At 37.0% G+C, this 17,116-nt stretch overlaps 1 protein-coding gene across 2 annotated transcripts in view; it reads right to left on the reverse strand.

Moving 5' to 3' along the window:
- Window positions 1-2,129: 2,129 nt before the first annotated feature.
- The window catches only part of Srp54 (signal recognition particle 54kDa), a 39,126-nt gene continuing 24,139 nt past the window's right edge, over window positions 2,130-17,116 (reverse strand). For both annotated transcript variants that reach the window (XM_005376933.2, XM_005376934.2), the window contains exons 5-16: window positions 15,353-15,457; window positions 14,529-14,595; window positions 14,391-14,448; window positions 12,024-12,174; window positions 10,952-11,100; window positions 10,582-10,682; window positions 10,076-10,162; window positions 9,453-9,526; window positions 9,138-9,246; window positions 7,482-7,652; window positions 4,718-4,813; window positions 2,130-2,271 (exon numbers count right to left, since the gene is read on the reverse strand). In XM_005376933.2, the coding sequence (XP_005376990.1) occupies window positions 2,180-2,271; window positions 4,718-4,813; window positions 7,482-7,652; window positions 9,138-9,246; window positions 9,453-9,526; window positions 10,076-10,162; window positions 10,582-10,682; window positions 10,952-11,100; window positions 12,024-12,174; window positions 14,391-14,448; window positions 14,529-14,595; window positions 15,353-15,457 (1,260 nt within the window). In that variant the 3' untranslated portion in view covers window positions 2,130-2,179. The remainder of the gene's footprint in view (window positions 2,272-4,717; window positions 4,814-7,481; window positions 7,653-9,137; window positions 9,247-9,452; window positions 9,527-10,075; window positions 10,163-10,581; window positions 10,683-10,951; window positions 11,101-12,023; window positions 12,175-14,390; window positions 14,449-14,528; window positions 14,596-15,352; window positions 15,458-17,116) is intronic.

The following is a 17,116-nucleotide window of genomic DNA, read 5'->3' on the forward strand; positions in this document are numbered from 1 at the left end:
AAAATCTTTGCCCAAGTAAACAAGAAAATCACTTATATTTTATTATTTTTAAGAGATACTTTGGCATATACGACCTTTTTAAGACACTTGAAATCACAGACAATCAATTATCAAGCTGGGCATGGTGGTACACGCCTTCATCATAGCAGCTTGGAGACAGAGGGAGAAGGACCGCACGTTCAAGCCCAACCTGGGGGACTCAAGGACTTAGCAAGACCCTGTCCCAGAAAACTGTAAAAAGGGGTATGGACATAGCTCACTGCAGAAGTCCTGGGTTTAATTTCCAAGACCGTGAAGATGATGACAAAGATGAGAACAAAGACTAAGAAGCTGCCAATGAACAAGGGGGAGGAGGAGGAAGAGAAAGAGGAAGAAGAAGAGGAAGAAGAGGAGGAAGAAAAAGATAATCACAGAGAAGACAGGCGCTAGTTATTTCTTTTGCTTTTTTCTCCCTGTAAATCAATCCTTTGTAGAAATCAGTTCACCCTAGGTCAAAATACATTTTAACGCTGTGACTATCATCTTCATGTCATAGGCATGGTAATCATTCTAATATTTTCAATTAACCCTACCATTTCTTATAAGCCACAACTCTAGACTAGCACAGGGACCTGCACCTATAAACCCAGCTACTAAGTAGGCTACGGTGAAAGGATCACTTGAGCTTAGGAGCTGGGGGCTAGTTTGCACAACTTAGTGAGCTCTTTCACTAAAAAAATTTAAATGACCTGCGCAGGACTCCAAGGTAATCAATAACCAGATTAAATGTGTCATGGGCTCGCTCTCTCTTTTTTTTTTGCGACTGTTAGGATTGAATCCAGCCTTTAACTGAGCTATGGCCTAGCCCTTTTCTTCTACTTTATATTATGTTTTATTATGAGTCAGGATCTTGCTAAGACAACTGTTGCCCAGGCTGGGCTCGAACTTTCGATACTCAGGTCTCAGGTCCCATAGTGCAGGCATGTGCACCATACCCAGCTCACTGTTAATATGTAATAGTATCAGCCTCAGAACTTCCATTTATGTTCACATTAGGAAGTCCATACATTAGCTATTATCAAAGTATATCGATTTCTTCAAGTAGGTTTTTAGTCTGTAAGAAACATAACTTTTAAAAAGAAGTCATTAAGGTTTCAAAACAGGTAAAAAGTCTGGGCTGTACATAGAATTGTAAACTGTAACCAAATTCTTGACTTCAATTTAAATAAGAGAGCTAAGATTTTCAATAGAAAAATTATCTTCAGTATTCTGAGATAAATAAAAATTCCTAATGATTCAATTCCTCTACAGTATTTTCCATTAAAACTGTATTTCCAGGTATAGTTTTTGTTTGTCTTTGCAGTGCTGGTGACTGAATCCAAGGCCTGTGCACTAAGCTATATCGCTAGCTCATTCATTTGTTCTTTTTTTCATTTATCCATTTATTTGGAGACAGGGTCTTCCTAAGTCATAACTGCCCAGTCTGGGCTTGAACTTGTGATCCCCCTGCTTCAGCCTCCCATAGTGCTGGAATTAGAGACCAGGCCACCACACCCAGCTTCCAGGCATACTTACATGTCACATATATATTGGCTCTTCTGTCTACCTTTTCTTTGTGTGATACTCTGATCATTTTAAAATATAAAGAAAGTTAACAATCCCTTAATTTATAACCACTTTGAATTTTATTTTACAGCACTTTTATTGAGACATCATGTGGGCCTGGGATTTAGCTCAGTGACACAGCACCTGCCTGGCAAGTGTAAGGTCCTGAGTTCAATTCCCAGTACCAAAAAAAAAAAAAAAAAAAAAAAAAAAAAAACCAAAACAAAAAATAAACAGAAAAAGAGCTATCATGTAACTTACTGACCAGAACCATTTACAAATATAATGTTTGGCCTTTAAGACAATTTAAAATACCTTTAAGTACTAAAATTTTACATCATGAATTGTCTAACTCACAAAGTGTTTCAAAGGGTGAAAAGAGGAAAATTTAAATCAAAAGTAGAATGATTTCCACAAAAACCACTGTTTTCCTTCCTTTTATCAAAAGAAGAAAGGAAAAGAACAGGAAAGAGGAAAAAGAGGGAAAGACAGGCAAGAAAAATACTCTTTTCTTCTCCATTTGCAAAAAAGAAGAAAACTCTCTGAGGTCTCAGAAAATAATGTAATCAAGACAGTTTATATTAAGGCATTGTCTTTACATGTTGTTGAATCCCATCATGCCTTTCATGTTGCCAGCAGCACCCTGTTGAAACTGCCTCATCATTGACTGAAGTCCTGCCATACCACCTAGAGTAAAAGCAAAGATGAGTAATTACTGAGCAGAACTTAAAAGATTTGTTAGTTTTGCCTAATGTGTATTTAACTTCCAAAAAACATTGTGTTCATAACAACTAAACATTTGTGGGGTCTTTTGTGTGTTTGTCTGTTTGTTTTGTTTGTTTGTTTTAAGACAGGGTCTCGCTGTGTAGTTCAGGTTGGCCTTAAACTCATTATGTAGTCCAAATGGCTTTGAATTCAGTGACGCTCCTGCCTCAGCTTCCCAAATGCTGCGATAACAGGCAAGTGCCACCATGCCCAGACTAAAAGTTTGTGTTATCAGTTTCTTCATGTGTGAAAGAGAATGAATAATCTACTGCACCAAGTTACTTGGAGGAGGGCTGGGGATATAGGTCAGTGGCACAAGTGCCTGCCTGGCAAGCACAAGGTCTTGAGTTCAATTCCTGGTACCAAAAAAAAAAAGTATGTTACTTAGGGGAATAAGAAAAAATATGAAAAGATCTTAGAACAACACCCGTCAATATATCTAAATAAAAAACTTGTTCTGACAAGACGAAGAGTCTTGTAAACAAAATTAAGACATATAAAAAGCTATCATTTATTAAACATCTACTATATACTCAGCATAGTATGCTTTCATGTACATTAGCTCATTTCATGGTCATGATTTCCTGGTAAGATGTTACTTGTGATTTTACAAAAGGGGAAAGTGATGGAAAAAAAAGAAAAAAGAAAGTGATGTTCAGACAGTTTAAGGGTCTTTTTAAAGTTACACCAATAAAAGTAGAACTGCAGTTCAAATTCCCTATGTAATTTCAAAGTCAATGAACAGATCCAGTATCAAAATAGGGCAAAAGGTCTCTAGAACAAGCACTAACAGATGATTAAACAGCTTGCTCAAAAATCACACTGAGGCCGGGCATGGTGGCACATGCTTGTAATCCCAGTACTTGGGAGGCTGAGGCAGGAGGATCACTGTGAGTTCGAGACCCACCTGGGCTATAAAGTGAGCTCAAGGCCAGCCTGAACTGCATAACAAGACCCTGTTTCAAAATGACAAAAAAAAAAACCAACACACTGGTAGCAATAGAGGAGTGAAAAAAATTTCAGCGGGAGGGAGGGCCCCCAGCGCACGGGGAGCCACGGGCGGGGAGCGCCGGTCTTCCGACCCAGCAGCTCACTCCCTGCCTCATAGGCCCCTGGAGGGAAGGCCCATGGTGCATGGGGAGCCATGCGGCCGAGAGCACTGTGGCGCGCCGGCCTTCAGGCCGGCCGCCGCTGCTCAATTAAGAACTATCATGACACAGAGAAACAATGACACAATTGGCCCTCCATTCACTGGCTGCAGATGCCCACCTAAGGATGTGTGTGAATCATTCAAACATGGAAAAACCCCTGGGAATACATGCTATACAACGGGCCACTCTTGCTCCTGCCATTGAGAACCAGAAAGGTCCAGAGTCAGCAGAGAAGCAGCTGTTAAACAAGGACTCGGAGAACATGAGAATGCAGACTAAGCCCACGGAGTCAGAGGTCCTGTGGACTGGGGTCATGAGAGCTGCTCGGAAGCTGTAAACCAGGAGGACTTTGCACAATACATGCGGAGACTCCCTGGAAGCCATTCTTCCCCTGACAGTACAGGCTGTGGTGGAGCTCTGGAGAAGTCTGCAGCAGGATTCCTTCTGCCTGTGCTGACAGTTGGGGAGAGGACACTAACTGGTTGTGGGGTCCCAATGCGATGGGAGGCTGGAGAGAAAACGCTACAAAAAATGGCTTTGGCCCCAGACGGCTCCCTTGATTTTTGACAACCCTTAGGCTGTAACTACTTGTTAGATCCTTCTTGCGTATCTCTGTCTTCCTGAGAAACCACTTTGAAGATACCACCATGGATTACAGCAGTCATTGATATTTTCCTACTAATCTGTCCATAACTCTGTAATGTTTGTATTGTTCCTATCCTATTTCATAAATGGATCCATGTTTATTATTATGTGTTTCCTACAACAACCACTGAGAATAGTTAATGATTATTCAAATGGTCACTCATGCATAGTTCTATTTATTTTCTTTCGAAGATACCTAAGTAGAGTACAACAACTATTGATAATCTCCTACCTCTTGTCTGTAACTCACTATTGTCTATTTGTTTTCCTGAGAAACTATCTTGTAGATAACAATATGTAAAACAATAACCATTGATAATTTCCTACCACTTTGTCTGTAATTTGGTAAGCCCCCCCCATTATTGTTATCCTTCTCTTACTCTTTAAAAAAAAAATAAAATTTCAGCTTATCTAGTGCTATTAACTATTCAACTTAGGATCAGGTGGTCATTTCCCTCAAATTACGTATTTCTGAACAGATTTCCATAATATCCAATGGAAGGCTGACCACTAAAACTCAATCTTTATCAATTAAATGGTATATTAGCAACTGGCAACAACTTTGTATTTACCCATGTGATGAAGAACTCTTGGATCCATCATTTTGGCCATCTGTTGATTCAATTTTGCCATCTGTGACTGGCTCACATTCTTAGACATGTCACCACCTGAACAAAACAGAGCTTTGTCATGTATGTAATACAGAATAGCATAGAGAGTTCAATAAACTGAGTAAAGACAAAGCTTTCACCTATAATCTTATTACCCTAACACAATTATTAATATTTCTACATATTCCCTATTTATCTTTATCCTAAGTACCTACTGTGTTTGAGGAAGAACAAATGAAATTCTATATAAAGAAATATTTAAATTTTTCCTAAAGCTGTGATGTTTTTCTAATACTCTTAGGTATACCTATGAATAAGCCACTATAATCAAACTGTATAGAGTCATTACCAACATGAAACTATAATAACAGTTGCTTAATAGTAACAATTACTCAATAATGAGGACGTCTGAACAAAAAGCTGAGTTTCTAGAGAGAGGGGCTAATTGGAAGAAACTAGATTATTGGTAAATGAACATGAGGAATGACTCTGAGAGAAAGGTGTGTGTGTATTTTAAAAATAATAAAAGCTTAAGAATGATAAATAATACAATTACATTTATCAAGCCATGTCCATAGACTTAGTCAAAATTCAACCCTAAAAAAGGGCAGTGGGCCAGGCATGGTGGCACATGCTTTTAATCCCAGCACTTGGGAGTCTGGGGCAGGAGGATGGCCGTGAGTTCCCGACCAGCCTGGGCCACAGAGTATGTTCAAGACCAGCCTGGACTACACAATCAGACCTTGTCGCCAAGAAAAAAAAAGCCAGTGAAAGAAGACGGCCTCAGAGAAAGCATCCTTTAGCAAACAGCTGTATTCTTAAGAGACAGGAAGCAAAAGATACCATCAAATTGCTTCAGCAAAATTGTTTATTTCAAAAGATGATTATGGTACTTCTCGAGAGCACTTAATAAAAATGAAAACCCAAAGCTGCTCAAGTCTCCACAGCTGGCTAATCTGAATTATGTTTTAATCATCACTATGAATGAAAGAGAAGACATGATTTCGTAAAGCATATAAAAACCTGTAAAAAATTGATGATTACTATGTAGAAAATGTGAATTCCTTGTCTACTGGTGATCTGGTTCTAAGAATTTGTTTTTCAGGACTGAAAATTTCTAGGAAGTATTAAGGCCTTGATGTGACAAGGGTGTGCACACATCCACCACCCCTTCATCGTGGCTGGGCCTATATACGGAAGTCAGCGCTGAGATAACTTCTGACTGCTCGGTCTGCAGCATTCTACCAAGAATAGCGTCAACTGAGAGATATGAAGCTGACATAAGGTATTTATTAAGCACTATATGGAACAGCATGAGATGCTGGGAATTATAAAATTTTAAGCACATTTTTCTAGCTTTTCTCTGTTGTCACAAAAGAAACAACAGGAGATGGCCAGCAAGAAAAATAATGAACTGTTAAAAACAAAGGCAATTTCAAATGTCTGCAAATACTCATTCTTTTTAAAAGCTATCTTTAGAGCTTGCCTAATAATCAGTATTTTTTAAAATGATAAATTCATTTAGAAAATAAGAGGACTGGAATAGTTGGTCAACTCCAGAAAAACAAACTTCCCTTTTGACCTTATACAATACACAGCCAAGTAAGTTCCAGCTAGGATTTTAAAAAGTCAAACAAAAATTAATAGAACTTCTGGTAATACAGCTCAGCGGCAAAGCACTTGCCTACCATGGCCCAAGTACCCGGATCAGCTCCCAGCACCACAAAAATAAATTAACAAAACCAAAAACAAGTAGAAGAAAATATAGGAGACTATTGTGGTATCATGCGCACAAAACCAAGAGAAAAGCAAAATGGGCTTGGCTACATTAAAACTGGAAACTTTTTTGGGTATAGTGCTGGGCACTGGAACCCAAGTCTGCCTCACACATGTCCAGCAAGCACTCTACCAGACCTATAACTCCAACCCGAAAAAGCGCAATTTCCGTTCATAGGATAATGTTAAATAAAAGTAAAAGGCAAATTTTAAAATGCAGAAAATATTTGCAGCATAAACCAGGGATCTGAAGAGTTCTTACTTAGCAATAAGAGGAAAAAGGAATGACTGGACAAGCACAGTGAAGAAGGGGTTCACAAAGGAAATGCCAAACAGTAAACGTACAAATGTTAAGCTACGTAGTAACATAAAAAACACATATTTAAAAAAAAAATTGGCCATTAACTTAAAATTAGAAAATTTAGACAGCATCTACTGTTTCTAATCAAAACACACAAAAATGGCTAGCTTCATGGAACTGCCCAGAAACTGAAATTGACACACAAGCACATCAATCACCCCAACTCTCCAACAAGAGGCATCACACAAAACACACACACATAACTGGGATACTAGCAGTATGTAAAGGTAATCATGATGTACTGGAAGAAGGCTACAGATGCATCAACTGTCACTTGTAACAGGGTCCACAGGATTCTCTGAGAGTAAAGGTAATATATATTCTAATTTTTTTCTTATACTTTCTTATATTCTCTAAATTTTCTACAATATGTATTATATATTTATGAAATTATTGTTTTCTTCAATGTTATCTTGAATTTGAAAACAGTTAAATTATAAAACACATTTTAAGTCCCAGTAGTACTTGGAATATAATATGAAATTCATCAGTGAATTTTCCAGTACTGGTAGTACACCTTGAGATTAACATTTAGTTTCTAAATTTCTGTCTTTTCATTTTGTTAATTAATGAGCTTATTTTTATTACCTTTGAAAAGTCCTTTGATGCCTCCCATCTTTTTTACCATCTGTGCAAACTTGGTATATTGCGTCAAAAGTTCTTGAACATCTCTTGTTGACACACCTGATCCTCGGGCTACTCTCTGGATTCTTCCTGGTTGCTTACTAAAAACCTTGGCACCATCTGTACTGTCCAGCTCTGAGGGTGAGGGTCAGTTACTTTCACTTATAATTATTATTCATCGTCAAAGCAGTTATATGCAAATGGGTAATATATTACTTCAAAGAACTTAACAGCTGTTTCTCACATACAGAAAAACAGATATAACAAATGGTCAAACTACCACACAGATTTAACAAATGTTATCACTTGACATGTTTGCTTCTGGTTTTTAAATATCAAACATGGAATATATTCAAAATAATATTTTAGTATCCACGAGCTATAAAAACAGTACAATAAATGCACATGTGCCTTACTTACAGTTTAAGTAAAAGAGAACATTCTAAAACCTTTTAAACCCCCTTGCCTACCATTTCTGTAGTTCACCTGCTACCCTTTCCATGCCCTCCACATACCAGAGGTACATGGTATATTTCAAAAAGAACAGAGCTGCTCACCTTAATTCTATCCCAAGTTAACTATTAACCTTTAGTTCATAACTTAGGCTATATAAACAATCAGGAGAAAGGTTTCATCTATAAGAACACAAAAATTGTGTTTCCTAACATCAAATAATTACTACTAGTAGTATTTTACTCGTTTCTGTAGCATATAAAAAAAAAATGAGTTAAAAGCCAGACATGGGGGCATATTCCTGTAATCTTAGCACTCTGGGAGGCTGAGGCAGGAGGATCACAAGTTCAAGCCCAGCTACAGCAATATAGCAACTTGAGATCCTGTCTCAAGATAAAAAAAAAAAAAGAGGAAAGATAGGGATATAGCCCAGAAAGAAGGCCTTAAATTTAATAACAGTACCACCAAAAAAAAAAAAAGTTTAATCTGGTGGTGATTTCCTGTAATCCCAACATTCAGGATGATAAGGCAGCAGGATTGGAAACTTGATGCCAGCCCAGGCTACACAGTAAGACTCTGTCTCAAAACCACAATGACAACAACAACAAAACCAACCACTTAATTCCCTGCAGTTTTTTGATCACTCAGCATATGAGGTACACTTCGGCTTATTTGCATACAGTCTCAGGAACAGGATAGTCATTAGTCAAAACTTCAATTTTGTCTGTATTCTGTCTAGTCTGTAACATCCTCCTGTAAGTGGTTAGCTAGTCCCACTCTAACATCTCCAGGAGAGATGGGCCCACTGTGTAAAATAAAACAGTCTTTGCTGTTTTGTTGTCTCTGTAATTACAGGAGTTCTTCCACATGCTGAACTGAAATGTGTTTGTGTGGTACTTCTATTTGGGTTTGTGTACGCAGCCTTTCAGGTGTTTAAAAAAAATGAGGCTTTCAGATACTTGAAAGCCACCATGACTCCTAGATAGGTACTGGTTTAGAGTAACTTGAAAGTTCTTACTCAAAGGGTTATGAGAATTAAGAGTTACTATAAATCTACCTCAAAATCTCTTCAGTCTAAATTTCCCCCTTCTTGTCAATGAAACTGTGAAATCTCAATTTGCTGACATTTAGAACTCCGTCCCTGAGTCAAGGACTCTGCCACCTTACCTTGGTCATTCATGCTATCCATTATGGTCATTAACTTCTTTAGTCTTGCCATTGACTCCTGTTCATTTCCTTTGCTCATAAAATCTGTTCCAAAGCCAGGGATCATCCCCTATCACAAATTTAAACATAAAGTCATTAACTGCTGAAGGTTAACTGTTCAGATGCCCACAAGTAATACTGGCATTACTACTGACACTAATTCTTAAAAGATCTATTTTTACCCAAATAATTAAAGCAAGCGTATCTGTTCTTAGAAATTTCAACAAAAAGTAAATGAGTAAGAAAGTATAAAGTAAATTTTTAAGGATAACTAACCAAGATCTGACTGAAGGGGCCCATTTTCATGATATTTTGAAATTGTTCATACATGTCTCTCAATGTAAACTGACCTGCAATACAATATAAATGATTTAGGCACATTAGAAAATGTACATTTCCTTTCAACAGTACCATTTTTGCTTATCATGGATTCATTTTGAAGCATACCCTTGAGTACATGTTCCCATGAGTAAATATATAGCGCGCAGTTACTATGTGTGTGATGACAGCTGGAGGGAATGCAGAGGCCGGGGCTGACAGGACTCGAAGCAGCTGCCTGACGCACACACACATGCCACACATATACACAAATATGCATATAATACATACAATTTTGAACAAAAAAAACAGATTACAAGAGTATTCTAACTTACTTTTCACTTGTTTTTATTTAAACCCAATGAAAGCCTCAATTTTAACCTTAAGTCAATTTGATTACAAGAAAATGAATGTAACTATTCAGATGGCTGAGAAAGAAAATGATTTACATGCAAATCATCCAAAACAGTAAGCACTTGAAGAACTGACTAGTAATACGTATCATCACTTGAATTAATAGTAGCTTTATCAGAAAGAAAGAAGGAAAGACATCAGCGATCAAGTTTTTTTGCCACTCATACCATGTTTCAACTTCTCTATAAGAGCTTCATTGTCATCCAACTTCAACTCGTTGACTTTATCGATCAGTCCCTCAATGTCACCCATACCTGTAAGGCCCCCAAAAGAAAAGTGGACAATAGTAAACTCAGCTTTATCTGACACAGAACACATTCACATGTGTAACAGCATTGCAAGGTAGGCAGTTCAGGTGCTCTTACTACGTTTTACAGGTGAGGAAACTGAAACTAGGAGATAAATGGCGGCAGAGAAGAAACAAGGCAGGGCCTCCAGCATGTTTTTTTGTACTACACGCTAACACTTTTTTCCAAAGAACCTGCATCTAATACCTCATCTTATCAACTGTACCATAGAAATCAGATACATATCACCCCTATTTTACAAGTGAGGAAGATAAGTCATAGAAGGAAATGGATTTTCTTAAGCTAGTTAGTGGACAAGATTAAAATCCTAAACTGTTCCAAAAAAATTCTCAGAGACTTTTCTGTATTCCCACCACTGTACATACCAAGAAGTTTGCTTATGAAAGGCTGTGTTTTGAAAGGTTCGAAGTCATCTATATGTTCTCCTGTACCAATGAAAATAATTGGACTTTTTGTGGCAGCAACTCTGCACAGAAAAAGAAAATATAACCTCGAAAAGAAACTTCCAGCAGGTTTTCAAAGCTAAACAGACAAATCAATAAAACTTAATTTTTTTTTCACTAGTTAAAACAGAACTATATCATGAGACTCTAAAATTCTATTTAAACGTCCTTTATAGGTTATCTTAAGTCCACTACTGGAATATATTTTAAAAGATAAACGAGAAACTCATAAATAGACAGACACACATCCTGTAACCCCACGACAGAGGACAGTAACATCAGTGATACTTACGCACTGAGCGCGCCGCCTCCTTTTGCATGACCATCAAGTTTTGTCACTATTACTGAGGCTACATCGACTTTATCTTTAAAAGCCTTAGCCTGGGCCTCACAAGCCTGCCCAATGGAGGCATCCATCACGTAAACAATGTTATCAGGTTGCTAGAAAGTTTAAATAGAAAAGGAAACATTTTTATTGATTTTAATAAATTTCATCATTAGAAGCTATAGAAAATTTACTATAAATATTAAATCAATAAATATTTGCTGAGGGAGTACTATGAATTAAGTGCGTAGCTCCTTCAGGACAAATAAATAAGAAAATCTTTGTCCTTCCAACACTGCAAATAGGGACAGGAAAGAAAATCCTTATCCTTGTGGTGCCTGGCAGATAAGAGAGGCATCTTTAGGCAGGATAGTCAGGGAAATGCTTGCTGGAGGTAGAGAGGTAATGTTTGAGCTGAGATTTGAATACAGAAGAAGTTATGTGCAAGAACAGCATTTTGGGCAGAGGAACAGCAAGAGCAGAGCAAAGTAAACTGGAAGAAAGTGGCACCAAAATTAGTAAAACAGGTTGAGGTATTTCCTTTAGACCTGTTCACCCTGGGCAAAATAACTGCATTAATAATAAAGAATGTTACTAGCACTAGTCATTACTCAAACATTACTGCCAACAGCCCAAGGGCAAAGCATGAGTTCCTAATATATGCTATAAGTTATCTATAAATTGCTGCTACCTCCTATGTTACTTTCATCAATTTTAAAGAGATTAAATAATAATAATTTTGAGTGCTTCATTTTGAAAAACTTTCAAAATTCAGTGGTATAGTTAGAAATAACCTACACAAAGGAAATTCTACAGATATTAAGACTAATTCTTAATTTGTCATATTTTTGTTTTTTTTATGTATTTTGGAGCCAAAAATGATGAGAGTAAACCCTTAACATAGAGATACAGGTGCATAAAATAGAAAGAAAATAATTACACTCTGCCTTACAGGCAAAAAGTAATTTATACTGACCATAAAATCAATCAGATTTTGTAATTAAATTAACCAAAATCATTAAGATGGAAAGCTACTTACAATAGCATTAGCAACTTGAAGCATTTCTTCAAACAAAGAGTCTTCCTGTTTGTGTCGGCCACTTGTATCAACAATAATTATTTCAAAGTTTTCATTTTTGAATTTCTCCACTCCTTCAGAAGCAATGATAACAGGATCCATTTCTGTATAGCTATATAACATGGACAAGTGATTTACCAACCACAATGATAAAACTGCCAAATATATTAATTTTGAAATTGTCAATCTATCTCTTTAATCTGAAAGTCAAAATGATCACAATTTCAATTTAGAATAAAATTTATCATAAGTACTGAATACACAAATAGACTTCTAGAACAGCATGACATACTAGCCGACTCTCCAAGTACAAAAGTCTGTATGATTCAGCTGTATGCCTTTTCTGAATGAGTTGCTTCCTTAAAATTATTTTTCTTACATCTCCTTTAATAATTGAACTCATGTTACAAAGCAGTGTTTGTTTGTTTGTTTTGGAGGTACTGGGGGTCAAACTCTGAGCCTTGCCCATGCCCAGCTATCAGTAATCTACACATTCAGTCCCACGAAGTATTTCATGTCTGCATTTCTATTTAATACTCTTCTGTAACCACTTTATAAAACCATTAAATATTCTTATAAAATGTAACAATGTGCACAGTGAATTCAAGGTCAGCCTGAACTACAAAGTGAGACTTTATCTCAAAAACACCAAATGTAACAAACATAATGTAACTTTTAAGTTATATAGCATACCATCAGATGGCTATGCTATATTTTACAAAGTAAATGCCTTATTGTTGGGTGTTTAAAGTTATCCCAATTTCTTAGTATTAAAAACATGGCCAATACGAATAGTTATATAAATCTTATTTCTTACAAGTTGAATATGGGTCAACGACATGATCACTTAGGCCTTTTTTAAAAGGAAAATACCCACCACAGAAGTTTAATCCCATTCCTTTTTCATTACATTTTCATAATCTCTGGCAAAAATCTTTACCAACTTGGAAATCAAAAAATGAGGTCACATTCTACTTTGCATTCTTCTGATTGGTGGCAATTTTTATACAGATTAGAACTGCCCAAGAAAAAGACATTAATTTTTTAAAAAAGTTTTCCCTAAGTTAAGAACAGGCAGATGGTGGTACATGCCAGTAATCCCCACACTCTACAAGCCTGAGGCAAGATGACTGCAAATTTGAGACTGATCTGGGCAACTTCCTTTGGAGTGAAGGCCCTGAGTTCAACCCCTGGTATCACCACCACCACCACCACCAAGAAAAAATCAAGTAGGAATGTACTTAGTAAAATTATCTGTAAAATTTAAATGAAGAAAGTTACCATACTTGACTTTATTTTCCCTCAAAATACTGGAGACTGAACCCAAGGCCTTCCTACTGAGCTAAAACCCCAGCTCATTTTTTATTTTGAGACAGGGTCCAAGTTGCTAAATTGTCTAGACTGGGCTTGAACTTGCAATCTTCCTGGCCCAGCTTCCCAGAATGCTGGAATCACAGCTGTGCATCACAGCACCCAAATTCACTAGCTTTTGGCCCATCAAAAAGTGGAAATCCTTCTAAATGAGAAGTGTCTCAAGTCCTTCTAAATTCTATCGAGATTGAATTGTCTGAGAACCGGAACATGTATAAACTATTTCATAAATCAGTGATGTATACAGTAAGGGGTAGCAATGATCAGAATCTCAATCTGAGGTAATTTGAGATTACAAGTCATTTTAAGATAATCAAATGCAAATGTTTCATGATGATACACTATGTGTTTTTATGTGATAAACTAAAGAGCTTCACAGTCTGTCCCCTGATTGTGTTCAATGGTGGAACGCTTCAGACAGGTCTTAAAAGAAACAGGAATAAAGAGGTAGAAGGAAGTAGGAAAGCACACCACACAGGGTAAGTATAGGCAAAGTCATAAATCACACAATGTCTGCTTTGATCTACCAGGCTGGGTCAGAAGGATCACATTAAAGTAATAAAAGATAATGTTAACTATACCCCTATTTTGCTGCAGAAAGGATTATATCCAGAAACTACATGTTAAAATGTAACCAGATAACATGAAATTTTAAAAAGTTAGATTAAACAAAAGTTAAATGGGGCAAGGTGGCACATGCCTGCAACCCTAGCTACAACGTTTGGAAGGGTGAGGCAGGGGGATTCTAAGTTGAGGCTGGCCTATGCGATTCAGCAAGCCTGTCTCAAAAGAAAAAAAGAACTGAGGGTGTAGCTCAGTGGTACAGTGCTTGCCCAACATGCATAAACCTCTGGATTTAATTCCCAGTAGAGGAAAAAAAAAAGGCTAGATAGACACACAAAATACAAGAATACAAGATGAAGCGTGTGAGTATCAAAAGAAAAAAAAGTAACCTACCTTCCATAGAATGGAATTCTTGCTTTGGTAGCATTCTGTTTTAATTGGTCAAAAGCCCCTAAGAGATAAAAATTTAATGAATCCTCCAATTTGAAAATAAAAATTATAAAAAATAATTTTTAAATTTCAACACACTACCTGCTCTGAATGTGTCTGCACATATCAAACAGGTCTTCCAACCTTTCCTCTGGTAATAATATGCTAACTAGGAACAGAAGATTAAAAAATAATATCGTAAGACATAAGAAATTACTATATATAATTCCTTTACCTTTATTTACCTAACAAATGAAGTAAATCTGCTCATAATCGTCCCCAGTGTAATACTACTAAATATTTTTGAGTACAGCAAATTTTCTAATGAGTTTATAAAGTTGCATTCAAAGGATATAAATTGACGAAGCAGCGATACTTTTTAAAATGTTCACTATTAATGTTGATGAAGTTAAAAAAAATTACTAGAAGCTTGCAAAAAATAATCCTTTTTTCCCTCAAAAACTGAAACATAATTGAGGCATGTGACAAAAAAATCTGGCAACACTACTGAGGCACCCAATTCTAGAGGAAGGGATGGCATAATGGTTAAAGAATAGCATAAGGATATGCGAAATAAAGACCCCTATTATGCAGGTTACAACACTGAAAAGGACTCTTGGTTCACAGAAGATACCGTAAACTTTCTTTGCTCTTTTCCAAAAATCACACACTCATGTCCATACAGAACAGGATGGCTTTTTGTCTAAACAAAATAAATCGTAACTCTCTAAGTCTGACACTCAAAAAAAGCAATTGCATGAGACTAGGGTTCTCTCTACTTTTCCTAATAAAACTCTCACAAAAATATAATGGATACAGCAAATAACCTGAAATTGTAAAATAGCAATGTTTTATAGCCGGCTTCAGAGTAAAACTCGATTTACCTACACGTATCTTCTATAGGACTTCTTAAAAGTATGATTTACCTTTGAACACGTAGTTGTTTTCCCACTCCCCTGCAACCCAACAAACATGATCACATTCTGTTTTCCTTTTGTGGGTGTCCATGCTTTAACTCCAGGATCTACAAGCTGTATGTCACAAGTAAAATAAAAATAAAATCAGGTTAACACATGCTTACATTCAAAGTCCAGCCTCCTAGAAACTTCAAGTTATAAATAATTTGAGGAATTTTCATATAAAAACCACCATAATCCTATCATTCTAATACCACTCTATTATTCCTCTTATACACAGAGCAAAATTTAATAATATTCCATTGTAAAGTCATAAGCAAGACTTTACTACTATCTCAAGTCAGAACTAAGACTCTCAAAATATTTTTCAGAACAAGCTGGAATATGAGCTAAAATGTGAGACCAAGTTTGACTCAAAGGAGCAATCTTTTATTACCCACTGCAGAAATATAACACAAGGCCATATATGAATTTTAAAATTTCTAGTAGGGACCTTAAAAAAATAAAAGCAGCTAAACTTGATTTTAATATTTTATTCAACAGTATGTCCAAAATATTACCACTTAAAAATGTAATCTAGGCCGGATGTGGTGGCACACGCCTGTAATCCCAGCACTCAGGAGGCTGAGGCAGGAGGATCACTGCAAGTTCGAGACCAGCCTGGGCTACAAAATGAGCTTAAGGCCAGCCTGAACTGCAAAGCGAGACCCTGTCTTAAAAAGACAAGGAAAAAAAATGTAATCTACGAGGTAGTTTATGTTCCTTTTCCCATACTAAGCCTTCAGATAGTGTGTATTCATACACAACACTCACTCACTCATTCATTCAGTGGTCCTGGGGACCACACCCAGTCTTGTCTTGCGCATGCTAGGCAAGCTGTCCACCACTGCGATACGACCTCAGCCCTCGAGTGCACATTTCACATGCGATGCACAGCTCAGTTCAGACTCGCCGTGTCACAGGTGCATGGTAACCACATTCGGCCAGTGGGCACCACGCTGGAAAGTGCTTGTGTCCCACTTGGCAAATGTTTATAAGGAGCTAAATCACGAGTGATGTGAGAAAGGATTTGCAGGTTAAATATTACATGTGGCAATGCCAAAAAGTTTCCATTCTATAAAGTTATTGCAAGTAGAGGGCTGGTAAAAAATAATCACTAGTTGTATAAAAAAATATACATGGAAAAAAAAATCACCAGGTTTTTTTTTTGTCTTTTTGAGACAGGGTCTCGCCATGCAGTTCAGGCTAGCCTTGAACTCACTTTGTAGCCCAGGCTGGTCTCGAACTCCCAACAATCCTCCTGCCTCAGCCTCTTGAGTGCTGGGATTACAGGCGTGCACCACCACGCTTGGCTATAAGGTGTTTTAAAAGCTTATTTAAAATAATAACTCAATTATAAGTCAGTTACTTGGAGGTTGAAATATTTATCTCCATATGATAATAGATCTGTAATAGCAGATTAATACTACTTAGGTTGGAAACCGTGAAAGGTTTAATGGAATACTGCCACCTCCATCCACTTACTATTTTCCTGTTGCAAAAGCAGAGATTAGCTGTTACAATAAAGACCACATGGTCCCAAAGCCTAAGCCCTTAGCAGGAAGTTTGCCAAGCCCATTCTAATACTACTTATCAAGGTCATGTATTACACTTGAATTTTGAGGAAAGATCTATTGAGAGAAAAGGAAAAATACATTATCTTACCCCTTTCCTAAATTCAAGTTGGGAAACTTGAAATAGGCAAAATCTGGGGTTGGGGGGGGTAGGGGTGTG

The sequence above is a fragment of the Chinchilla lanigera genome, unplaced genomic scaffold (genome assembly GCF_000276665.1).
Source record: "Chinchilla lanigera isolate Chin_1 unplaced genomic scaffold, ChiLan1.0 scaffold00008, whole genome shotgun sequence".
Lineage (NCBI taxonomy): Eukaryota > Metazoa > Chordata > Mammalia > Rodentia > Chinchillidae > Chinchilla > Chinchilla lanigera.